The sequence below is a fragment of the Pipistrellus kuhlii genome, unplaced genomic scaffold, assembly GCF_014108245.1.
Source record: "Pipistrellus kuhlii isolate mPipKuh1 unplaced genomic scaffold, mPipKuh1.p scaffold_m20_p_16, whole genome shotgun sequence".
NCBI classification, from domain to species: Eukaryota; Metazoa; Chordata; class Mammalia; order Chiroptera; family Vespertilionidae; genus Pipistrellus; species Pipistrellus kuhlii.
This window is the reverse complement of record NW_023425471.1, coordinates 3,127,849-3,154,882: the sequence shown is the minus strand read 5'-3', so window position 1 is coordinate 3,154,882 and position 27,034 is coordinate 3,127,849. Positions and strand designations below refer to the sequence as shown.

Genomic DNA, 27,034 nt, shown 5'->3' with positions numbered 1-27,034 from the left:
CATATAAGATTGCCCATGCAAATAGGTGGATGAAAATTCTTGGGACTATTGTTCAAATGAGAAAAAGCATGATTGAAAAATAAAACAAAAAGCCCAGCCAGTGTGGCTCAATGGTTGAGCATTGGCCCTTGAACTAGGAGGTCAATATATTATAGTCTCCCAGTTGAGGTGGCATACTCTAAATGTAAGAAGGAAGACACTGATGAATCTGGAGAAAAGGAGTAGTTTCTAGCTTGAGAAATGTAATTAAGATATTTAGGGTTTGGGGTCATGTAATACCAGGGGGAGAAAGAAAAAATGGGATACAACATAGAGACACTTAAGCCCTTCAGGACAGACTAGAATACTTTCTGAATCACAGCAAAGAAGTATGGCAGAGTGAAGAGAACCAGAGAGAGATGAGCCCATTGCAGGATCAGTCTGTTTGAGTTGGTCAGAGGGCCATGTCTAGGTATCAGAGCATCGCTAGAAAAAGGCAAAGAAACCCAAGGTACGGTTGAGAATCCTAGAGCCAGGATAAACACAGGAGTGAACACTGTATTTATGTTTTACGTTATGCTTTTACTTCATTTATGAGCTTTCACAGACTCATTTCTTCATATTCAGAAGAGGAAATTAATTTTCTTTAAATCAGGATTTCTCTGTCTCAGCTCTGTTGATATTTGAAGCTGGAAAACTCTTCATGAATGCTATCCTGCCCATTATATGATATTTAGCAGCATTGCTGGCCTCAACCCACTAGATGTCAGTCACACCACCACCCTCCAGTTATGACGACAAATGCCTACAGTCCCTGGGGAAAAAATAGGTGGCAAAATTGCCACAGGTTGATAACCTCTCTTTAAAAAGACACGCTATTTCAAATAATAATTATTTCAATGTATTTTGGACTATATGATACCATCAAATTGGGCTTGGAAAGGAAAAGAAAAACAAAACCTGTATAGAATTCATCACACTCTAAAGTTTCAGGGAAACTTTGAAATCATTCAGATTAATTTATATCTGACTAAGAGGAAAAAAAAGATTCAAGTGCAATATAATGTTTTAATTTTAAAATCTGTTAAAACTGTGCTTTTTGTCTGGCCGGTGTGGCTTAGTGGTTGAGTGTTGACCTATGAACCAAGAAGTCACCAGTTTAATTTCCAGTCAGGGCCCAATCCTAGTAGGGGGCATGCAGGAGGCAGCTGATTGATGTGTCTCTCTCATTGATGTTTCTATCTCTCCTCCTCTCTCTAAAAAAAATCAATAAAAACACATTAAAAATAAAAAAATAAAAGTGTGTTTCTTTTAGGTAACATTGCTTAACTAACAAAATTAACAGACTGTGAGTTTCCATTTTTCTAATATACTACTAACTTTAGTTGTTAAGACTAAAACCTCATGCACACATGAATATTATTTTCACCATTTCAGAGGCATTAAAACCTAATCAGTTAAATCTAATTAAATAGTGTTACTATTGATATAAAAGTATCTTATAAAGTCAACAAGTAGAGGAAATTAGTACATATTCATAAACCCTACAAAATAAATTTTGGACACAGCTTTTAATTTCACACCCTATCTTCTATATCAGTTATAAATCTATACTTAGAAATAGGTTTATTTAGTAATAAAAATATTACCTATACTAGAAGAAAATATGCATAAAAACTTACATTGACAAAGTAAGTCCAGTGTGTGCCATCATTGCTAACAAAAGGGGTCGTGCTTCCATGGAGACAGTGTGATTCAGCCTGTGCCCATATGAAACTGTGCCTTTAACTCCAGGTGACACTACCAGTCTGGCTCTCACCTGATTTATCTGTAGAATCTTCAAATTCCACAAGGAAAGAGTATCCGTTATTCCAGAGGTGTAGACAGGTGGTCGGGTCATAAGAGATGGTGAGTGGTTTTAAGTCAGGATCGTAGACACTATCCCTCCACCGGATGTTGATGGGCGACTGGCGCTCGCCCCCCGGGGCCAGGTCCATTCTTTCCCAGAGAGGGTGTACTAGGAGAAAGCACATGGGGACTGCCATCAGGATGTCCCTTATCTGGGATCACACGTCAGGCGGTTCTCTTTGTGGAGATCCTGTTGAAGCTAATGGAAACGAGAAGTCTCAAGACTTAGCCATTTAGGAGCTTCATGGACTGACGAAAGCAGAAGACATGGACATGGACATGGGCAGGTCAGAGAGTCCTTTGCAGAGGAGCAGCCTCTGGTGTCTTGTCAAACTGCAGCCTCTCAGCGCACCTTCTAATTCCACTTAAACGAAGTGCAACATAGTCTTATGATAACACGAAAAATGCATGGAGATTAGAATTGATAATTTCCTGGGCTCCACCTGCTAAACTAAGTGTGTGTGTGTGTTTTTTTTTTTTAAGGGATATGCCCATTTTACTTGTATTTTTAAATTTCTATTGAATTTATTGAGGTGACATTGATTAATAAAATTACATGGATTTCAGGTGTACAGTTTTATAGTACACTAGAGGCCCGATGCACAAAATTCATGCATGTGTAGAGTCCCTCGGCCTGGCCACCAATAAGGGCCAATCTGTGGGGTGAACAGCGGGGCAATCAGGGGAGTCTCCCCAGTGGCACCTGCCTTGGCTGGCCTGGTGCCGCCTGCTTGCCAGTCCTGCCCCCACTGCTGCCGATCGTCTACCTCTGCAGGGTAAGCAGCAGGGACTTCAGAGGCCCCTGCTGGCACCCACCTTGGCTGGCCTGGGGCCTGCAGGCTGGGGACAGCTCCTGCATTGACCATCTGCCCCCTGGTGGTCAGTGCTCTAGTGACCAGTGGCTCTACCAGTAGTTCTGCCATTTGGTCAAGTTGCATATTAAGCTTTTATTATATAGGATTATCTGCATATTGTATTATATATTCACTACCCAAAGTCAAGTCTCCTTTCATCACGGTCACCATTTTTATCCCCCCTTTACCCTCTTCTACCCCCCCCCCCCCACACACACACCTCTTTCCCTCTGGTAATCACCATATTGTTATCTATGTCTATAAGTTGTTGTTTTTTTTGTTTTTGTTTTTCTTACAAAATAGAAACAGGCTCATAGATACAGAGAACAGACTGCTAAACTAGTTTTAAACACAGGATCATATTAATGTAATTTTCAATAACGCACATATTCAACCAAGTAAATGGGAAAAGAGGAGAAAAATTTTTGGAAAGCAAATGTTCAGTCAACTGCTCTACAGCAGCGGTTCTCAACCTGTGGGAAAAATAAAGCACAATGGTTACCCAAGCAATACAAAAAGGCAGGAGGAGGATGTCTCAGAGGTATTGTACAAATGGTAGCCACTGCCAAGCAGTAACAGATAAAGAAAACCAAACATTCTCATGTTTCCATGGCACCCAGGGCTCCTCTGCAGGCCTGTGACAATAGTCTTCTTAAAGGGCCAGAGTCAGGGAGCAGGTCTTCAAGAGCTGAAGTATTGCCCTGGCTGGTGTGGCTCAGTGGATAGAGCATTGGCCTGGGGACTGAAGGTCCCGGTTTCTATTCTGGTCAAGGGCACATGCCTGGGTTGTGAGCTGGATCCCCAGTGTGGGGCATTCAGGAAGCAGCCAATCCATGATTTTTTGTCATCATTGATATTTCTCTCTTCATCTCTCTCTAAAATCAATAAAAAAATATTTTTAAAAGAGAAATCTTATATAAATGAAGGAAGGAAGGATGGATGAAAGGCAAGAAGGAAAGAAAAAGCAAGGAAGCAGTGAAGGATGGGAGGAAGGAAGAAAGGAAGGAAAGAAGGAAGCAAGGGAGGAAGAGAGGGAGAGAGGGAAGAAAGGGAAGGGAAGGGAAGGGAAGAGAAGGGAAGGGAAGGGAAGAGAAGGGAAGGGAAGGGAAGGGAGGGGAAGGAAAGAGAGGGGAAGGAAGGAGAGGGGAGAGGGGAGGGGGAGGGGGAGGGGAAGGGAAGGGAAAGGAAGGGAAGGGAAGGAAACATTCTTCTTTCTGAGGTAGCTGTCCAAAGCTGGGAGTGCAAGATCTTAACCTTGTCGTTTTGGGTAAATGTACCCCAGCAGTACAGACATAAAGCTCCCCTGGCAATTTCTAGGCCAGTAGTTCTCAACAGAGTAATTCTGCCCCCAGGGGATATGTGTCAGTGTCACACTGACTCTAGAGACATTTTTCATTGTTGTAACTGGAGGAGGGTGCTACTGACATCTAGTGGGCGGAGGCCTAGGATGCAGCTAAACATCACACAATGCATAGATTATCAGACCCTGGATTTCAACAATGCCGAAGTAGAGAAATCTTGGTGTAGAGCTGAAAGCAAAGACAAACTCAAAGTATTCTTCTTCTTCTTTCTATTTTTTCATATAATGCAGTGCTCTCACCTGTAGAGAGGTCTGAAATCAATGTTTTGGGTTTCTCAGTTAATAGAAAAGAACTTGTGAAAAACAGAACTTTCTGTTTCAGGAATCTAAAATGGAAAATGTATATGAATTGGTATAATATACTCATATTATAATTGGATTAGAATGCAAAATCCTTGAAGGTAGGAGCCATATCTTCCTCCTTTTTTTTTTTTGTCTTGTAGTGCCGTATCTGATATACACCTTTTAATTTTAGTATTGAACTGCTATTGTTGGGATAAACAACTGCATTTGATTTTGTGATGTTTTTAAACTTCTAGAAATACCTCTGAGATATTCAGACTTGTGGCTGGAGACTTGAGAATTCACACTTATTGTATATCAGTTTTGTGTGATTTAAAATCTGTTCATGACAAAAATTAAAGTTGTTTTTAAGAGTGAAATTGTTCTGATCTAAGAATGAAGTTGTTTCGATACGAGTGATGTAAACTGAGTCAGGATATCATCTCATTTGTTCTCATTGATAACTACTCAGTAGCTCAGCTGCTGAGGGGCACTACAGGGGCTTATCCATAGCAGTATATGAAGAGACAACTACAGCAAGGGGACATCTATAATAATAAAAGTGCAATATGCTAATTAGACCGGATAGCCAAATGTCCTTCCGGTTGACCTTCTGGATGAAGCTGGGGTTGCAAGGGCTGGCCAAGGTGAGCCATGGTGGCTGCGAGGGCCGAGCCCCTTGCACTAATTTTGTGCATTGGGCCTCTAGTTCAGACTATGAATACTAAGAGTTTGTGAGGACTACTGAGAATGTTTGGTCTGGGCAATGTGGTCTGTTGGGCTGTTTCAGGGAATTACCCGGTTTTCCTGGGTTTCTCCAATGTATACAGGAGGTATCCATGTTATTTTTTTTAAGAAATTATGTTTTTTATATTTTTTCTTTTCTATGCATTTATAACATAATTCACTTCAATCACAGAATACTTTTCTCCCCAATGCCACAAACTGTGTCACAAATGAAGCTGTTGCTGCTGCTTATCAAAATGTACAAGACAACTGATGCTTTTTATAAATCCACATTATATGTTAACTTGTTCCTCGAACTCCCTCGCCTCCCCCCTTTTGGCCTGGTATACATGTTATTAAAATTCTGTTTGTTTTCCTTTGATTAGTTTCTCCTTTATTGGAGCAGGAGACAATAATTCAGAAGGGAAGAATAAAAATAATTTGTCCTCCCCTACACATACAAGTGTTATGTGCTTCCCCTGCTGCTCTGCAAATCAGAACTCAGCTGGCTTTCTATCAGTTGTGGATGAAGGAATATAATGAAGAACATAACTGGGAGGTCTCATTCTTTTAAAAAAAATATATATATTTTATTGATTTTTCACAGAGTGGAAGGGAGAGGGATAGAGAGCCAGAAACATTGATGAGAAAGAAACATTGACCAGCTACCTCCTGTACCCCCCCCCCTACTGGGGATGTGCCCGCAACCAATGCACATGCCCCTGACCGGAATTGAACCTGGGACCTTTCAGTCCACAGGCCGATGCTCTATCCACTCAGCCAAACTGGTTTCGGATCTTTTTTTTTTTTAATCTATATATTTCATACTAGAGGCCCGGTGCATGAATTCATGCACAGGTAAGATCCTTAAGCCTAGCCAGCGATCAGGACCTATCAGGTCCTTCCAGCTGCCAGGCAGGGCCTTCCTTCTGGCTGCTGGCTGGGGCCTCCCTTCCACGGCTGTCAGCTGCCAGGCCGGGCCTTCCTTCATTCTGTGATGCCCCTGGTGAAGAGTGCCTGTTATAATGAGTGATTGGTCTCCCAATCAAACTTCCATACAGACAATTTGCATATTAGGCATATATAAATGTGTGGATAGATAGATAAATAGATTACCCTACTGAACACATTATTATTAATATATTTTTAATATATTTTATTGATTCTTTACAAAGAGGAAAGGAGAGGGATAGTTAGAAACATCGATGAGAGAGAATCATCGATCAGCTGCCTCTTGCACACCTCCTACTGGGGATGTGCCTGCAACCCAGGTACATGCCCTTGACCGGAATAGAACCCTGGACCTCTCAGTCCACAGGCTGATGCTCTATCCACTGAGCCAAACCGATTTTAGCCACATTATTTTTTAAAGAATATTTTAGGTTTACCTCTTTCTTGCTTCACCCATGACCACCAGCCTAGTTCCAGTCTCTATAGCCCAGACTTCATACCATGTTCTTGGTTGCTTTGCCTCCTCTCTCACTCTCCTCTACTCCATCTTCCCAAACTCCAGTCTTGACATTTTCTCCAACCACTCTGACCTTTCTTCTGCTGAACTCGCCCTGCATTCACCCTCACACCACTTAGCACCTAACCATGTCTCACGCATGTGCCTTTACTTTATCTGCTCAAGGGGCCCGTGCCAACTCTAAGCTGTACTTTTGTTGCAGGCCCAGGGCTAAACTTGGTACCAGGCACAAAAGAGGCACTTAATGCTTACCTTACTGATAGGGAAAACCAAACAAGTTGATACCAACGCTCTAGCCTTACCTCTCACCCATAGTCTCTTCAACCAGGCAAGCAGCTATACCCAGAACACCTCCTGCATCCACATGATCACAACGGCCTGGTTTTTTTCTCATCTGTGAAAATCCTACTGGCCCTCAAGGTCAGTTCAAACCCCTTCCCTGATAGCTGCACATTACACTAAGCATCCTCTCATCTACTGTTATTCCTAGGCAACTGCTCTCCGAACCTGCACTGTCCAACATGGTACCCACGCACCCAGGGTGACTAGTTGAAATTGAATTGTGCTATAAATGTAACTTTTGAGGGACCTTGAAGACTTATGTTGTTTGCAAATATATTTCAAACAAAAGCAAAATATTTCATTTATAACCCTTATATTCATCTTACTTTAAAGTGATAATATTTTGGATATATTACATTAAATAAAATAGATTAGTCATATTTATTTCACTTATATACTATAATTCATCTATATTTTCTATATTAGAATTACAAAAATGAACAAAATTTACCTCCCCCAGTTTTATTGAGATGCAATTGACATACTATTCATTCATTTTTTAAAAAAATATTTTTTATTGATTTTTTACAGAGAGGCAGGGAGAGGGAGAGCTAGAAACATCGATGAGAGAGAAACATCAATCAGCTGCCTCCTGCACACCCCCCACTGGGGATGTGGCCGCAACCACATGCCCTTGACCGGAATTGAACCCAGGATCCCTGAGTCCACAGGCATATGCTCTATCCACTGAGCCAAACCGGTTCAGGCTATTCGTTCATTTTTAAGTGTGATTATTAGAAAAGATGGAATTGCTTACATAGCTCATTTTTGTGGTTCACTTTATTTAACTACTAGCTAGCGTTAGGGACTTATACTTTTCAACTTTCTGTTAAAAAAGTAAAACTTTATTGCCTAGATAAATATTTTTTTTCCACTTTAAGCCTCAAAGTGCCAGTGTTGAGAATAAGCCAGTCTGGGTAGGATGTGGGGCTGGTGGTAGGAAGCCACACCCAGCAGCCAGAAAGGCATTATAACAGTTTATTTTAATGAGAACGTGGTCAATGTGAGAGGAAATAAAATATATTGTACTTTCAATAAAAATATATTTGTGGAGCAGTTTCAAGTCCTTGGCTTTAGCTAGATTATCATTCCTAATTTACAAGCATTCATTTCTTACCTATGCTTTTATTACGTGCAAATGGGATCAGAAGAGATTAAACCCAAAGAGAAAAAATAGGGAAAACTTGATTTAGAAGCAAGCCAATATTTCACAACTCTGAGTCAAACCCTTTAAACTAATGGAAAATAGGAAAAACACCTCTTCAAGGATATATTTATCCATTGAATCACTCTACAAACTCAAACTCATCTCTCCACAGATACAAAGTTTATCCTCTCCTATCATTTCTTAACCAGAGGCAATTTTGTCCCTTAGCGCTCATTTGGTAACGTGTGCAGACATATTTGGTTGTTGCAACTGGTCAGGGACATTGCAGCCATCTAGTGGGCAGAGGCCAGGGATGCCATCCAACATCTTACGGTGCACAGGACAGCCCCTGACAACACAGAATGACCACCCCCATGTCCGTGGTGCTGCAGTGGAGAATCCCTGCCCCATAGAGATGTAGATGGTAACTGGTCTTTTGGCACGGGGATTGGACGTGAGAGGTTTTAGCAGAGACCACCTGCTGCCTCACTTGATCTGCTATGTTTACAGAAGAACATACATTCAACAAGCTGGTCAGCTAGAAGCAACCACAGTGCGTAACTCAGGAAAGAATATTCCAGGGTGTGATGCTACTGTTTTGAACTGCTGGCAAACATTCACATGCATCTCCTAGAATGTTCAGATCCACAGAAATCATTCGCAGTCTGTGAGCAACCTTAATAATAATAATAATAATAATAATAATAATAATAATAATAATAAACAATAGCTGCCCTAGCCAGTTTGGCTCAGTGGATAGAGTGTCAGCCTGCAGACTGAAGGGTACTGGGTTTGATTCCAATCAAGGGCACATGTCCAGGTTACGGGCTCAATCCCCAGTAAGGGGGCGTGTGCAGAAGGCAGCCGATCAATTATTCTCTCTCATCATTGATGTTTCTATTTCTCTCTCCCTCTTCCTTCCTCCCTGAAATCAACAAAAAAATATATTTTTAAAAAGACAGTTTGCTAACAAGAAACAATAAAGAACAGGTTTCAAAATATTTGAACTGGAATCTTGCCCTTGTCCCATTTCTGTAGGACATCATTTGAGCATGTTCAAACTGATCACGAAAGGGACTTTCTAAACCTTACTGAAGTAATCATTTTGCAATATACATGTGTATCAAATTACCACGTGGTACACCTTAGGCTTACACGTGTTATGTGTCAATTATATCTCAGTAAAGCTGGGGTAAAAAGAACTTTCGACATTCCTTTCAGAGGACAGATAAACAAGTAATTATATATAACCCACTCTGGAATGCCACTGACATCCCATCCACAGATCTTTAACATGCGTGACTGTTATGAAACAAGCATCCTGCTCTCCTTAAGGTAGCAGGGTACTCACAGGCTCGGTTCCGGGTTTTGTAAGTGCAGGTGTAGAGGCTGCAGGGCCTCACTGGTGTGGATCTCAGAATTTGGCATCTTCTCCACAGAAATTTGCATAGAGAGGCCTGAAGAATGACCCTCAGGCTACTCATCGCCACCATCTTTGGCTGGAACTCTTGGGCAGTTTGCAAGGAACTTGCAGGAACCTAATAACCCAGAGGCAGGAGGAGAGAGGAGGAAAAGCTGTTAATAGTCAAGATCTAGGACCATATGGAATCCCCTAAGTAAGAGGGCAACATCCAGACTATCACTACACACGATGGGGTGAGAGAAACCCGAACTTAGAGTCAACAGGATCTGGATGACTAAGTCAGGCACCCTGCCTTTCCTTAGAGATTGGCAAATATTAGAGGTCCAGAGAAACTATCCTCTTTAACCACAAGAATGAATAGACTGTTAACAGTAGAGTTCTTAAAATTGAAAAAGATACTTCTTGAAACCCAAATTGTCTAGGAGGATAGCTATATATATAAAAGCCTAATGTGCAAATTGCTTGACAAGGAGTTTGACCAGGAGTTTCACCACTTGCTATGACGTGCGCTGACCATCAGGAGGTGGCACAGAACATGGCAGGTGTCAGTGAGTGACGTGGCCAGATGGTGGAGCAGGTAAGTGGGCATTGCCAGACCAAGGTGGGTGTGAGCAGGGGCCTAATGGCCCTGCCAATTGCCCCGCAGACAGTGACCAACAGCCAGGGGCAAAGCCTCCACCCAGTTCCCAGCACTTAGGGAGCCAGGCAGGGGAATGGTGGAGCAGGTGAGGTGGTGGTGCCAGGCCACAGCAGGGTGCCAGGAGGGGCTGCAGATAGGGGCGTGAGCTGGGGCTTGGAGCCTGGGGGTGCAATCTGGGGCCCGATCTCCACAGGCCACCCCGAGGGACCCCACCCATGCATGAATTCATGGGGCCTTTACTTTATATATAAGAAGTAACCAAAGATGAAGGCTCCCTCTAGGCAGGCTAAATTTTTATTATTATTATTATTATTATTATTATTATTATATATATATTTAAACTATATTTTATTGATTTTGTACAGAGAGGGAGAGAGATAGAGAGTTAGAAACATCGATGAGAGAGAATCATCGATCAGCCGCCTCTTGCACACCCCCTACTGGGGATATGCCCGCAACCAAGGTACATGCCCTTGATCGGAATCGAACCCGGGTCCTTCAGTCCCCAAGCCGACGCTCTATCCATTGAGCCAAACCGGTTTCGGCAGGCTAAATTTTTTTTAAAAAAATTAGTCTGCATCTGGATTGCTTAAAAACAACAATCCAAGATACATCCTGCCAAAATAGTCAGGACTGGTTTTGAAATCCAAGCTTAAATATAACCAGTGACTGCCAATTTTATAGATGTAGCAATATTTTCCTTGGTTAGTTGGAAAATGCAGAAGATTCATCCTAAACTAACCTACAAGTAGATTCAATCTGAATATTGTTTTATGACTGCACTGATGACCTCTCTACCTCTCCCATATTCATAGTTGAGAGTCTCAGAAGACTATGCTTTCCAAGGCATTCACCACAGTGTTCTGAAATTATGGTAATGTTAACTTTGAATGCTTCTTCCCCACTCTCCACCCAATATTGCTTCATCCATTTTTCTCAAAACTTCTATCTCTGTACCAAGAAAGCAAACAAGGTAAAAAATGGGGGGGGGGGGGAATGATCCTTGATTATATATTCACTCTACTATAGAATTGAAAGTGTTTAGAGTAATTACTTGAGATGCATTCAGACAACTATTCAGACACCATTTGAGCAACAATGAGTATGGTTTGGCTGCACAGCTGAATGCTCTAGCCCTGATGACCTCTCAACCTCATGTCCAGTTCACACTCTTGTCTGCACACCAGCCACATGGACTTTGGTTTTTTCCAACTCCTGATGCTCCCTCTAGCCTCAGAGTTTATGTAGATGCTCCTCCTTCCATAGACCATCTCACTGCCCCTGTGGCTCGTTAACTCCTATCCACCCTTTAATGACCACATCCACCGTCACCTCCTAAAACCCTCCCTTGACTGTGGCCTCTCTTGATGATCCCAGAGCCCTTTTGTTCTTGGCCACAGTTGAATTAAATACCTCACCAGGACTGAAATGTATGACTATTTTCACAGTATCTAAGCCCCATGGTGGTAGAGAATATCTGTATCTGAGTCACACGTGCATCTCTTAGGGCCACAGTGTCTGGCACATGATGGCTACCTGATGATCTAAAGAGGGAAAGACCTTGATCCTAATTTCAAGAACTGAGAACAGTGAAGTGGCTGCTAGTATGAAGGGATTTTTCCTTTTCCTACACGTCACTTCACACGTTTGCAGATTTATTTATACACTTTGAAATGTATAAATAAATGTATTTACATACACTTATGAAAAAACACTTTAAAATGTTTAAGCGGAGGGTCTCATATCCCTTCCTATAAGATAGGAAGGACCCCCGAAGTTCTGCCTGATCTGTAAAGGAACTATTGAACCCAACCTGGTGTTACAGAGATGGAAATTGTGCCAGTAATCACTTTCATTGAGACATTTATTATAAATTCCTTTGCCCCAGGCACCATGTTTGGGGCTGAGATGCAAAGAGAAACAAGACATGAACTCTAGCTTTCAGATGTGCAATGTCTCCTCCTATGAGCTTCTTGACATGCACATCCCATGGGAAGGAAAATACACACCAACCCAGTTCTCAGCAGGTGTTAGTGCTCCTCAGATTCTGCCCTCAGCCTATTGGAGGCCTCTAAACAGTTTGGCAATGCCAGGAGAGGACAGCTGCCAAAAGGCATGAAAAAGAGAAGCCACTAAAGACACACATCCCTTACAGACTTGAATTTTATTGTTCACACTGTCTTTCCAACAAGAGTAAGATTTTTTTAAAAAAGCACGTTAGGATCCTCAGGGATGCAGAGAAAGGAGGCACCTGTCCTGATTTCACTGTCCCCTCTTCATGTACCTCATTGCTGTTTACTGGCTGTGAACTAGCTCTTCTACCCTTGACTCCACCAGATCTGAGCTAGAGGGGAGAAGGATAAACCCATGGGAACCGTGAGGTGTGTCCAGTGAAGGCATATGTACCCTGAAAGGAACAACTGATGGCTCAAAGCAGAATTCTTATTAACTAGAGGTCCGGTGCATGAAATTCATGCATGGGGGTGTGTGTCCCTCAGCCCAGCCTGCACCCTCTCCAATCTGGGACCTCTCGAAGGATGTCTGACTGCCTGTTTAGGCTGGATCCCGGTGGGATCACCCCTAGCTGCCCTCCTCTGCAGGCCTGGTCCCTCCCAAATGCTCTCCCTTGCTGGCTGATTGCCCACAGCTGCCCTCTCTTGCAGGCCTGGTCCCTCCCAACTCCCCCCCTACTGGCCATCTTGTGGCGGCCATCATGTGTCCACATGGGGGCAGCCATCTTTGACCACATGGGGACAGCCATCTTGTGTGTTGGAGTGACAGTCAATTTGCATATTACTCTTTTATTAGATAGAATTCGCTATTTGTTCATGTGCCTGGACAAATATTGTATGTGCTGTGTGCTGTTGTCCACAACATTTTGCCAATGATCAGACTGATCTCAGGGAGCAGAAATGCATGACAACACATGGAAGGAGACTGGCAGGAAATTCTTCAAACCCACAGAGGCTCCGCACCTGCACGTCTGACTTCCGACCTGGGGTCGTTAGGGCAGTGACACCTGAAGTATGTGAAATAACTTCACCAAAGCTAGAGTTCATGTCTTGTTTCTCTTTGCATCCCAGCCCCAAACATGGTGCCTGGGGCAAAGGAATTTATAATAAATGTCTCAATGAAAGTGATTACTGGCACAATTCCCATCTCTGTAACACCAGGTTGGGTTCAATAGTTCCTTTACAGATCAGGCAGAACTTCAGGGGTCCTTCCTATCTTATAGGAAGGGATATGAGACCCTCCGCTTAAACATTTTAAAGTGTTTTTTCATAAGTGTATGTAAATACATTTATTTATACATTTCAAAGTGTATAAATAAATCTGCAAACGTGTGAAGTGACGTGTAGGAAAAGGAAAAATCCCTTCATACTGAGAACATACTAGCAGCCACTGAAATTAGGATCAAGGTCTTCACTGACAAAAGTTAGAAATTCTCAAACCAAATTAGAATCATGTTTGTTATAGTAGTTTTATGTGTGTTTGTATATATACATTTTTGGAGGCAGCAGATGTGTCAAAATGTACCTTATTTCTGTTTTTCTTTCTATCCTTGAATTGAAGCAGTAATGAGTGACTATCTCATCCAAAGCATTGTGCTGGATAATGATGAAAAAAGTCATGTTTTTCACCATTCCCACAAGCTTGCAATCTACAAGGAAAAGCTATTTAAACGAACAACTTTTGTGGGTTTTTTTAGTTATCTTTCTTTGTAGTAAAATATACATAATATTGATCATTTTCACTTTTTAGTGGCATTAAATACATTTACAATGTTGTGTACCCATCACCAGTATCTATACCCCAAACTTTTTCATCACCCACTGTATAAACTCTACCCATTAAAAGACAACTCCTCATTCCTTATGATGTCCCAAACCCCAGTAACTTCTTTTCTACTTTCCATCTCTATGCATTTGCCTATTCTACATAATTCATATAAGTGGAATTATATAATATTTTCCTCTGAGTATAGTTTATTTCACTCAACATAATTAAATACTTCTTAATCAAGCTAGATATGAAGACAGCCCTGACTTAATTCAATGAGAACAGAGGGAGAGGCTCTAAGTTTCAGGAGGAGGTAACATCTGAAACGTGTGTTGTAGAAGAGAGACTTATTTTATTTATTTATTTTTTAAAAATATATTTTATTGCGCTGAAACCAGTTTGGCTCAGTGGATAGAGCGTCAGCCTGCGGGCTGAAAGGTCCCGGGTTCGATCCTGGTCAAGGGCATGTACCTTGGTTGCGGGCACATCCCCAGTAGGGGGTGTGCAAGTGGCATCTGGTCGATGATTCTCTCTCATCAATGTTTCCAACTCTCTATCCCTCTCCCTTCCTCTCTGTAAAATATCAATAATATATATATATATTTTTTAAAAATATATATATATATATACATTTTATTGATTTTTTACAGAGAGGAAGAAAGAGGGATAGAGAGTTGGAAACATTGATGAGAGAGTAACATCGATCAGCTGCCTCTTGCACACCCCCCACTGGGGATGTGCCCGCAATCAAGGTACATGCCCTTGACCAGAACCGAACCCGGGGCCTTTTAGTCCCAGGTCGACGCTCTATCCACTGAGCCAAACTGGTTTTGGCAAGAGAGAGACTATTTTAATAAGAGGCACAAAGACAGAGAGATGGACAGGGTAACGTCAACAATGATGAGGATATTGTGGGGGAGGCAGGAGTACTTAGGAACCAAGGCCAAAGAGGACAATGGAAGTTGAATCAGGTCGAATCTTGGGCTTATGTTGTAATCAATTCCAGGTGGGAAAACATGTGGAAAAGGATTTCTTTCTTGCTCATAATCTAGATTTTAAAAAAATACAGTAAATTCCGGGAACACAATGCCAACTGCAAGATATACTCAACAAAAGGGATTTGCTGATCCGCCCTTCAAAGAGAATGTTGTGATAAGACAAGGTCAGCAGCATGCCTGACCACCAAGAGAGTTGTAAAGATGAGTGGGTGTTCTCTTGGCCCTGCACAGGGGGCCGTGTGAGGGTCTGAGACCTGTCACTGAGACGCCCAGAGGAGTCTGGATAACTGATCCTTGGTTTAGCTCCAGAGCCATGAGGAAAGCCCTAGGGCAAGTCTGAGTTGGTGCAACAGGCCAGAGCAGTACTGCCTTGGGGACTGCTCTGCATTCTGCAATCATGCCATCTGTGCACAATGCCAAGGCTGGCACCTGATGACACCTCACCCAGAGGAAGTGTCTCTTGCCTACTTCCAGACTGGCTCTTGAGGACTAGGAGGACACAAGAGCTCCAAAGGCCTGAAATCAACCTCACTTTCTAGTTCCTCCTCCACCAAGCCCACCCAATAGTGGGCTGCATGTAATAGTCTGGAAGTCTGAACTTCTGTTTGTCTCCTAGGAATACTGTTGATCTCACTGCAGGGGACACTGACTCTGAAGACGACCTTGCATTTTTTTTTTTTTTTTTATGAAACCAAAATGTTGTTTTTGGTAATGAAGCCAAATGTATCTGAACTTCCCATAATCTCAAGTCTACCATGAATATTTGTTAAGGTGTTGGCCAAGCAGATGCCCAGGAGACACAGTAGAAGGTAGGGAAGGATGGGGATTTGAGATTAATTCACAGAATATAAATTTCCAAGAGACTGGAAGACTTTCAAATATTACTCTACGTGTACAGGAGGAAGCACTGATGGTTTCTGATGACTGTCAGCACAGTGCAGGATGGATGGGAGTGGGCAAAGACTGGAGGCGGGAAAGTCAGTGACGAGATGATTCTTTCAACCATCCTTCCTTTAATTCCATCACCCTTTTATTCCTTCATTCACCAAGATGTCAATCAAACATATTAGATGCCAGACACTGTTCTAGGATCAACAGGGTAATAAAACAAAGTCTCTACCCTTGTGGAATTTATATTCTAGTAGGGGGAGACAGACAATAAACAACAATGATATAACAGATTCAGTGAAAAATACAGCAGGGTTAGGTGAATTTGGAGTGCCACTGGGAAAGGGGTGTCCGATTATTAAATCAATTGCTCAGGGGAGGCCTTATTGAGAAGGTGAAATTAAGCAAAGGATTGAAGGAAGTGAAGGAATTTCTTACATGGGTATCAGGGTGAAGGATATTCTAGGCAAAGAAAATGGCTTGTGCAAAGACCCTGAGGTGGGAGTGTGTCTGGCACATACAAGGGATGGTGAAGAGGCCAATAGGACAGGACTGAGCCAGCGAGAGGATAGGAGATGAGGTTGAGAGGTAATGGATGCCAGATCAAGTAAATGTCTGGGCCACTAAAAAGGTTCTTTCTCCAACTCAGGTTTGTCAGCCTTGGCGTTGTTGATATTTTTGACCAGATAACTCTTGTTTTCTGGGTGAGGCATCATGTGCACAGTAGGACATTTAGCAGCCTGTCTGGTCTCTACCTACTAGATGCCAGTGGCACGCTCCCTCCGACTGTGACAATTCAAACTGTCTCCAGACACTGCAGATGTTCCTTGGAGAAGGGGGATCAGCTCTGATTGGGAACTACTGCTCTAAGAGAAATGGGGTCACGATGAAGTTTCTGGAGCACAGGAGGGACTTAATCTGATTTATATTTCTAAAAGATCATTCAGGGTACTCTATTGGAAATCAAGTGGGATGTAAGGCAGGAGAGAATCAGGGAAATCATTCAGATAATCCAGGGGTTAGATCTAAGGATGTTGCAGTGGTAGTGGTGAGAGGTAGTTGGATCTTAGCTACCACTTGGAAATACAGCTTGTAAGATGTGAAATATGGGAGTCAAGGGTGACTGGATAATTCTGGAAGAATGGAGTTGCCATGAACTGAGATGAGGATGATATTGTGTCGAACAGGTTTTGGGTGGGAATTTAGTAGCTCAGAATTGGGAATGTAGAGTTTAAAATGAAATTTCAGGGATCCACGTGGAGATATAAAATACTGAACTTGATAGTGGCAGTAGAGAGGAACAAGGCACTTTGCATTAAGAGATCCCCATTTTTTTGGTTAAAAATAAAACAGTAGGATTTGCACTCAACTGGAGTAAAGGGAAAAGCAGAAGAAGGCTTCATGGTTTTACAGCTAGATGATGCCGGTGGCAGAATGAGGAGGGATCCCTGACAGAGAAACAGAGCTTGGCACAAGATGTAGGTGAGAAGGCAAAGATGACCTTCCTCATCTCATTAAATATTGGATTTGAGGTCCAGGGTACAGATGAGAAGAAAGGTCTAGGAGAGTTGGCAAAGCCGCTCTGGTCCTCAGGAGAGGCTATGAGGCTAGAGAGAAGGTACAACCCCCCCCCCCCCCTGGAGTAACAGATGTACAGAGGGAGACTGAAAAAAAATGGAGTGATTAAGGAGGCCAAGGGATGGAGAAGGAACAGTAAAAGGCAATCAAGGAAGCACTGAGCATGGAAAGTCAGAGGTAAAGAGGATTCCATGAAAATCCAAATAAACAGAAACTTAGGTTAGCTAATGCTGGGCTACAATACCTATAACAATAGTTGAAATTATTTATACTCAAGCCTAACACCAATCCCAAATGTTACATTAAAAGTTATAGAGGTGGTTATTTTTTAAAATATATTTTATTGATTTTTTTTATACAGAGAGGAAAGGAGAGGGATAGAGAGTTAGAAACATTGATGAGAGAGAAACATTGATCAGCTGCCTCCTGCACACCCCCTGCTGGGAATGTGCCCGCAACCAAGGTACATGCCCATGACCAGAATTTGAACCTGGGACCCTTGAGTTCGCAGGCTGATGCTCTATCCACTGAGCCAAACCGGTTAGAGCTAGAGATGGTTATTTAAACTTATCCAGTATCTCATAAAACCCAAGCTTGTGAAACCACAAATAATATTTAATTATCAAACATAATATATAACAATGAACTACTACAATACATTACTGGCTTTCACAGAAAATTTGTCCTTACTTAAGTTTGTCCTTAAGGATGGGACAGTTAACATAAAAATAAAACGTCAAAGTGAGAGGGAGCTATGGGGGAGGGGGACAATTATAATAATCTGAACAATAAAGATTTACTAAAAAAACAACAACACCAAAACACAAAGACACAAAGTGAGATGCAACAAGTGTTTAAGATTCTATAGAAGAGCTATTCAGGAAGCGCTGATTCAAGTAGAAACCCAAATTATGTTTGGATTAGGAGGTGAAGGCAAGGGATTTTTATGAGAAAGGAAAGGGGAATAAATGCAGCAATAGTAGGAATTTCTCTGAGTCTTAATAAGCAAAGGAAGAAATTTCTATAGGTGCAGCTAAGCTAGCATATACTAATTTTAAAGAATGATCTCATTTTCAGCAATGTAGTCATATCTACTTTCCTATTAGCTTTGCAAACAGTTGTGTGGGATACAGTCCCATAGGAATGTTTGCTCAGTTTTAACAATCCAAAGGTTTCAGGAGTAAGGCTCCTTTGGGATGGCAGCTCCGACTCCATTTTGAAGTGACTCCATCCCCACTAAATTTTTACAAGCTCAAGAGGGGGCTAAGTTTTCTGTACTATAGTACTATGCGATCACTAATTACTTATGCATGTCTTGAATTTTACTAACAGGTCCCTGATCTGCTGTTTTGAAGACTTAGTTTTTTAAAATTTTATTTATTTATTTAATATATTTTATTGATTTTGTACAGAGAGGAAGGGAGAGAGATAGAGAGTTAGAAACATGGATGAGAGAGTCATTGATCAGCTGCCTCTTGCACACCCCCTACTGGGGATATGCCCGCAACCAAGGTACATGCCCTTGACCGGAATCAAACCCGGGACCCTTCAGTCCCCAAGCCGACGCTCTATCCATTGAGCCAAACCAGTTTCGGCTGTTTTGAAGACTTAGAAACCTGATTTGAAGAATCATTCAAAATCATGTATTTATTAAATGACAAATACATTGGGCTCTGCCTGATTAAGACATTTATATGTATGCAAAACAGACAGCAATGAAGTCCTACTAAAGATAATGATTGCATTGAAAAAATTCCTTGATTCCTATCCTATTGACCCTTAAATTCCTCACCTCTTGATTTAGAAAGGAAGCCAGCTTGTAATTCTCTGAATTTCAATGAGAGGTTATGTTTCTCAGCTTCCTCCTCTCACCCACTTCTTTTCTGAGACTATGCTTCTGATCTGGGGGTTGCCAAAGGTTTCAAAACACATTCCCAGGGACTGCTTACTGTGCTGCGAACCAACCATGCAAGTGTGGCCTGTCCTGCTACCATCAGATTTCCAAAATATCCATGTCCACCCATTCACTCACAGTTCCGCCAGTCTTCACTGCCTTCCAGCTGGGAACCCCACTGCCTTCCCCCTGGCTCAGAGAGGTGTGGACAGCACAGAGAATCGTGTCCTCGCTGCTCTCGGTCTTTTTGGTGGATTTCAGTCCTGGCGCTGATGTAAAAATCATCTGAGTAGCCCTAAAAGGTTTGGCTCAGTGGATAGAGCGTCTGCCTGTGGACTGAAAGGTCCAGGATTCGATTCCAGTCAAGAGCGTGTACCTTGGTTGCGGGCACATCCCCAGTGGTGGGGGGGGGGGGGTGCAAGAGGCAGCTGATTGATAATTCTCTCTCATCGATTTTCTAACTCTCTATCCCTCTCTCTTCCTCTCTGTGAAAAAATCAATAAAAAATATAAAAAATCACCTGATAAAGGAGGACAGCCCTCCGTAGCTGAAAGGTTTCCCATTTCCAACATATTCGAGAACAGTGCCGGCTCTGAGGGGTGTGCAAGGGCAGATGAGGGGCAGGGTCCTGGGTAGCTTCCCGCACCAGAGAAATCTGGCTGCTCCTTCACTAATTAGATCATCCGTGAAGAAAGTAGGGGAAGCAGAAAACAATGCGGGTTTCAGTAGCTGGGAGAGAACAGGTTCTATCCGAAGGAAGGTGTACACATTAACTTCTTGTACCTCTCAAACTTTCCCAGTTAAAATACAGGGCAGGGGAAGGCACTGACATGAATATGAATGAGTTGCCACCAGCCTCAAGGCAGTAGCATTTAACACGGAATTCCACAAAGACTCAACATTTGTACTTCCGAGGTTCTCCTCCAATTCTGGGCGAAAGCAAAAGGCCAGAAGGACTGAGATTTGTCCCCGAGAACCAACTGGGATGCTGACCCCCTCGCTGGGGCTGGGCCTCCATCCACAGACCCTGGCACACCCAGGGGAAGGGAGAGACAAGATGCTGACCCAAGTGAGAGCCAGCTGGCCGCGACTCGGCTGGTGGGATCAGGATCTCAGGTTTGGAGCCCTCACCTGTGCCCAGCTATTTCCCAGCAGTTTCTGGAGTTAGTCACATCCAACCCGCCCTGGCAAGCCTCCCTCCCCGGGACGGTCCTCACACTCCCCACAGCTCCCCTGGGGCGGCTGTTTTCCCGGCAAGTGCACAGCCCTAAAGCCAAAGAAGTGCAGCCTTTTGGTTGGTGCCTCCCATAAAGGAGGGGTGCAGGGGAGGAAGGGAGGAGGGAGGGAGGAGGGGGGGAGGGGAGGAGGGGGGGAGGGGGGGAGGGTAATGCCCTCCCAGGCTAACCAGTCCACCGTGCTCCGCGGTGACCCCAGCAATCCGCGCAAACAGCTCTCTGGTTCCCAGACCGGGCAGGGCAGCGCTGGGAGGAAGGCCCAGCCCTCCCCCAGGGGGCAGCCCCCGCTGTAGCCACCCTCCTCCCTCCCCCCTCCCCCCTCCTTTCCTCCCCCCTCCCCCCAGCTCCACCGGCCCCTGGCCCTTACCTGAGCCTGTTCCCCAGAGCATGAGCCTCACTTAGTCCCGGGATCGCAGCTGGCAAACTTGGCCATCGGAGCCACACCCCCTCGTCGGTTTCCATGGCCAGAGCCACGCCCCTCACCCTTAAGCCACGCCCCATGTGACTCCACTTCCCAGTCCTTACTTGCTCCCCAGGCCACGCCACTCCAGACAGCGCCCCTCTCAGCCTTCCGGCCCGGCCACCCGCCTCCCGCCGCAGCCACGCCCCCTCCCCGGGCCACGCCTCCAAGCTCCGCCTGGGCCCGCCCCTCCACCTTGGCCACGCCCCTTAGCTCCCCCTCCTGACTCCCCCCCTCCTCCCTGGCGGAACTTTGTTGCAGAAATTGGAGGTCGAGTGGACGGCCCCCCACCTTGTCTCTGGAAAGATTGGAAAGATTCTTTCCAAAAATCGGGACTTTTTTAAAACGCCATGGGATGAGGGAAAAATTATTAGAAATCGGGACTGTCCCGCCAAAAGCGGGACGATCTGGTCACCTTACTCTAGAGTAGAGAAACCCTCCTGAGCGCTGGCTTCCTTTTGTGGGGTGAAGTCAGATGTAAGAGCTAGTCTAAGAGATGCTTTTCCTCCGGTCTCCCCATTTCCAAACGTCAATAGGATACAGGAGAGCAGGCGGCTCAGGAGGGGTACGTGGATAATGAGCAGATGGTGCAGGCACGTTCCTTCCAGCTGGTTTTCAAGTCCACTTCACCCGGGTTTCCTCGAGCCAGTGTTCCTGTGCTCTGAACTTGAACTGTGCACCGGTGTTCCTTCTGGTCCCTTAGGCAGATGAGTGGAGTAAACTGAACTCCTGTATTCTTTTTTATTTTTATTTTTTTTAATATATATTTTATTGATTTTTTTTTTACAAAGAGGAAGGGAGAAGGATAGAGCTAGAAACATCGATGAGAGAGAAACATTGATCAGCTGCCTCCTGCACACCCCCACCAGGGATGTGCCTGAAACCAAGGTACATGCCCTTGACCGGAATCGAGCCTGGGATCTTTCATTCCACACACCGACGCTCTATCCACTGAGCCAAACCGGTTTCAGCTCCTGTATTCTTTTTGTAAAAAAAAAAAAATGTCTTTATTGATTAAGGAATCACATATTTGTCCTCACCCCCCCCCCCCATTCCCACCAAAAACTCCTCCCCACGCATGCCCCACCCCCCTGTTGTCCGTGACCACTGGCTAGGCTCATATGCATGCACACAAGTCCTTTGGTTGATCTCTCCCCCTTATCCCCACCCTCCCCTGCCTTCCCTCTGAGGTCTGACAGTGTGATCTGTATTCTTGATGTCTCCTCCAGATGAACTTCCCTTCTCTAGGCATCCAGTGAGCTCCTGCTGTCTAGGGCGCGTGGAGACATCACACAGACTGAAACTCTGCTTACAGCCCTGCGTGCGCTCACAGGTTACCCCGCTTTTCTTTCTCTGTCCATTTCCAACTCTAAGTCCACAAGAATAATGTGACTAGATTATATATAACCAGCTTTTCTACCCCTGTACAGATATCTGATTCATCCATTTCAATCATCTCATTGAATACATGCGCCCCTGACAAATAAGATGGGCCTCCAGGGGCTTACAGTCTGAAGTTGTCCCATCTTGGATTTAGGCAAGACAACTGTGACAAGAACATTAGAGAAGGGCTTGACAAGTGAGAAAGGATTTGGTAACCCCAGGTCTTCTTGAGTTGATTAGTTGGAGCGCTTTTGGGTAGCAAACAAAAAACCACTTTCATAGGACTGAATGCATTTCTTTAAGTAATACATTCTCAATAAATCTTCATTGTATATTTGCCTTTTTCACGTGTGGAGAAAGATAACATATCCTGCTACTTTTATTTCTTCATATATCAACAATAAAACTTTTATGATAGCATATTTAGTTACTTTTTTATTCCCAACCGCCATTGCATTTCTGGCTCAGAGATAATGGGAACAAATGTTGCACTAGAAGGAACACAGAGAAAGGAATCTTTCAACAGAACATTCTGGCCCTGAGAAGCCTGACTCATTTGTAAAATGTTTCAACTGTCAGTCATATTTGCCTGAGAAATGAACTCACAGAAATGGATCCAAAAACAGTCTACGTAATTTACTGAGTTGATTTTTATACAATTAGTTCTAGCTCATCTTCTTCCTCCGATGATTTGAGGAAGCTTACTAAAATACAATCATTACTGGATAAAAGAAAGAGTTGACGGGGCTAAGAAAAGGGAGACTTAACGGAAGGAGAATAATGCAGGCAATGATAAAATTAGCATTTAAGTATCCAGGCCATCAGATCCAAAGCAGTTGTTTAAAGTTAGCAGAGATTTAATTTTTTTTTCAATAAGTTGACATACACTAGTATATTAGTTCCAGGCATACAACTAAGTGATTAGACATTTACATAACTTATGAAGTGATCTAGTACCCAATAAGACTAGTACCATACTAGAGCACAGAGGAAAATGTCCTTGTTAAAGTGGGGTGGGGGTGGGGCAGAGATTTGACCATGAACTTCTGAATTCTCTCGATTGTCATTCTCTTGATGTCATTCGCTCATCGACAGAATGGCAATATTTTTAAGGTCTTGCTATGTTCATAAGATATAAAAGCTAGGGGGTTTGTTTGATATGTTTTGAGTAGCAAGAGAAATCCTAGTCCCTCATAAAAGTGCTATAAGCTACTAAGTGGGAACTAAGTGTCATAAGGAAACATAGTTCCCCTCAATGGAAACCATTGCTATAATGACAAAGCACAGTGCTTTACTAGTAAATTGATGCTATGTACTATCCAAACTTTCCTATTCAGCTGAGTAAAGTATAAAAGTCCTGAATGGTCTGGCCAAATCCAGGGTAGTATTTATTTATTTATTTATTTATTTATTGGGGATGGGGGGAGAGAGAGGGAAATATCACTGTGAGAGAGACACATTCACTGGTTGCCACCCGCATGCACTCCCTCTTCCCCAGAAGCAAACCCACAACCTAGATACCTACCCTTGACTGGGAATCGAACCAATGACCCTTTGGTGGGTGGGCCAATGCTCTAACCACTGAGCATACCAGCCAGGGCCAGAGTAGCATTTAGATTACTATTACCCAGGAGGACGAGTAGATTTCAATTTGCAAGTCAACTCTCAATTCATTCACAGAAACTGCCTGCATAACTTGTGCTGGGAAGTTTGGTGGCTGTGTCCACATTTGCGATGAACATTGCGTAATGGGTGATTGGCTGTGAGCAACAACCTATCCGGCACCTCTGATTTGTAGAAATAGAGGTCCTGCATGCAGGTCTTTATCGCCTTCCCAGAGTGACATTTCATTATAAGGAGCTGAGAATTTCCTGTGGGGTAGAGTATGAGGTCATTGTCATTGGCCAAAACTTCAGGGTAGGCACTTCGAGATATTCATTCGTGTGCTTTGAGAGGAAGGTAGTTTAAGGTTCTACAATGAAAATTGGCCCCCCTCACCTTTTTATAAAGGCTGGCAGAGGAAGTATGTATGGGCAGGGCTAAACACTTTTGGGTAAACTCCAACAGGCAGCCTATTAGGTGATTAAAGACCAGAAAAGTCACCCCTGGCGGTGGGCAAGGAACACCTGATTAGTGTGCTCTTATATCCATCAGGGGCCAGGCAGATATACAGTCATTAGGTCATCCTAGCTTGATGCCTGTGTTGGTGGCCAAAGCTGTTTCATGTCTGAGGCACATCAAAAAGACCAAAAAGTCCAACTATATTTTTCTTTTTCTTTCTTTCTTTTTTAAAACACATCTGCATTCTTTTTATATTTTAAATATATTTTATTGATAATTTACAGAGAGGAAGAAAGAGGGATAGAGAGTTAAAAACATCGATGAGAGAGAATCATCAATCAGCTGCCTCTTGCACATCCCCTACTGGGGATGTGCCCGCAACCAAGGTACATGCCCTTGACAGGAATCGAACCTGGGACCTTTCAGTCCACAGGCCGATGCTCTACCACTGAGCCAAACCGGTTTTGGCCCAACTATATTTTCCTAGCTGCAAAGATTTTAGCTTACAAAAATAAGCATTGTGTACCAAGGCCATGAAAAACTTTCAATGTAACATTCAAGAAGCAGTGTAAATATTTAAACATCTACAAGGAAATTTCAGAAACTCAGTGTGAGTCTTGCTTTCACTACTTAGAAGTCATAATCTATTGGTCTTCATTCACAGGATGAGACACAGGCACACACGCCTTCCATTTAAGTAGCTGTCCTTTAAGTTCCCTCTGTAGAAATACAACACTGGCAAAATCACACTCGTTCAGTTTGTCTAATTTTTGTCTTCAAGCAATAGTGATTAACTTTCACTGAAGTGAAAAAATGTTAGCCTGTAAAAAATAAACCAAAGTTCATAATGGTGATGGCTGTCAATTAACTTACAAAATCTGATGAGCCGTTTGAATATCCTAGTTTCATAAGATTTTTGCATCTTAAAATAAAGCATAAAATATCAGGATGAAGACAAAAATATTTCAAAGCCTTGTTTATGATATATCCTGAAAGTGTTTTAAATTTTCTTGCTATGCTGAAACCGGTTTGGCTCAGTGGATAGAGTGTCGGCCTACGGACTGAATGGTCCCAGGTTCGATTCCTGTCAAGGGCATGTACCTTAGTTGTAGGCACATCCCCAGTAGGAGGTGTGCAAGAGGCGGCTGATGGATGTTTCTCATCGATGTTTCTAACTCTCTATCCCTCTATCTTCCTCTCAAAAAAAAAACCAAAACAATAAAATATATTTTAAAAAAAGTAATGATGCCAGTTTACCAAGTGTCAGCACCAACTGTCTTCAATATACTAGATTCTAAGTTGCCGTTTCTGATACTGGGAAACTAAGAAGGAATATGCAGTCCCTTACCCAAAAGCATCTGCACAGTGAAAGTAGCACCTCAGACTTGGTGCTGTTATTATTTGGGGCTGGATAAAACTTTTCTGGGGGGAGGAGGGCCTGTCCTGTGACTATAACCCTTGGTCCTACCTATCGATTAGATATCACCGAACTCCCAGCCCCCCGAAGTTCCACCAACTGAAAAATGTCTCTAAGTGTTCTTTGGGGGCAAAATTACCCTTGATCGAGAACCACTAGGTTAAAATAGAATAGGTTTGCACATGAGGCAAAAATATTTTATCACCATATATGTCTTAACCTAATGATAGTTTAAAGGGAGTAGAATCATTTTTTATCTCTCTGATTATTCTGAACAAATTGGGATAATAATTATAAACCTCTTTAAATTGTTTATTACATATCAATTGCATTACAATTAAAAGGTGAAGGATCACATTTGATTAAAACTTTACCACTTGTATTCTAGAAAATGAGTGAGTGGCGCTAAATAATTGTAGTAGATACTAGTTTTACAAGTGCAGGGTTTTAAAAATCTTATGAAAGGTTTCCATATTCAATGATTAAAAGTTTTTATTTATCTTAATGTGTCACAGCCAGATATATTTAAAAATGTACGAAGTAACATCATATTTTAAATGGTTTCACAATTTACTGTAGTAGATTTAGGTGCAATAGGTTTAGGAAATTCCTGTTTTTGATCATTGGGGGTCAAAATTCAAAAGCAACAGCAGTGCTCACTACCTCTTGTTTTCTTACAGCAAATGAAGCATACACATGCCCACATGCATTTCCAACTCTGATCAACTTTAAAAGGCACCTGGAATGAGTACAAAGAATGACTCACGTGTTTCCTGTTTGTGTGATCTCATATTTAATTGACCTTCCTGAGCAGTAGATCAATAGCTATATGCTGAGAAACTGCTTTTCAAGAGTATTGTGGAATATGAAAAACATGGAGAAATCAATGTCTTTTTCCTATCTCAGGAGACTTACTGCTTTCCGTAATGCTCATGGTAAACAGTAACCTCACTTTGTATCTGCTTTCTCTAAGCTTGGAACATAGGAAATCAATAGTGATATATTAAAAATGATGGAAACTACTTTACCTGCCATCGTTACCGCTGTTACTAATAAGTTATTAGGCTGAAATGAGCATTGTATGAAGCAAGTTACAAGGACACAAATCCTGTGGACATTCACTACTTAAAACTTGTACATCAAAACAAGCACTAAATTTGTGCAAGATATTGAAAAGTATAAGAAAGCAAAGTCAGTAGGTTGAGAGGTAT

General features: G+C 42.8%; 1 protein-coding gene and 1 long non-coding RNA gene across 6 annotated transcripts in view; both read right to left on the bottom strand.

Annotated features, from left to right (window-relative positions):
- Positions 1-16,671, bottom strand: part of LOC123650979 — a 28,414-nt gene extending 11,743 nt beyond the window's left edge. The window contains exons 1-2 of the long non-coding RNA XR_006741775.1: positions 16,658-16,671; positions 12,464-12,468 (exon numbers count right to left, since the gene is read on the bottom strand). This is a non-coding gene — a long non-coding RNA (uncharacterized LOC123650979). The remainder of the gene's footprint in view (positions 1-12,463; positions 12,469-16,657) is intronic.
- Positions 1-26,811, bottom strand: part of CA5B (carbonic anhydrase 5B) — a 38,554-nt gene extending 11,743 nt beyond the window's left edge. The window contains exons 1-3 of one of the 5 annotated variants that reach the window (XM_036439548.2): positions 26,590-26,811; positions 9,418-9,604; positions 1,799-1,996 (exon numbers count right to left, since the gene is read on the bottom strand). In XM_036439548.2, coding sequence (XP_036295441.1) covers positions 1,799-1,996; positions 9,418-9,559 — 340 coding nt within the window. In that variant the 5' untranslated portion in view covers positions 9,560-9,604; positions 26,590-26,811. Of the gene's footprint in view, positions 1-1,798; positions 1,997-9,417; positions 9,605-12,138; positions 12,271-20,869; positions 21,054-26,589 lie in introns of those variants that run through there. The other 4 variants (XM_036439547.2, XM_045582289.1, XM_036439549.2 and 1 more) reach the window with 4 other exon arrangements.
- Positions 26,812-27,034: the final 223 nt, after the last annotated feature.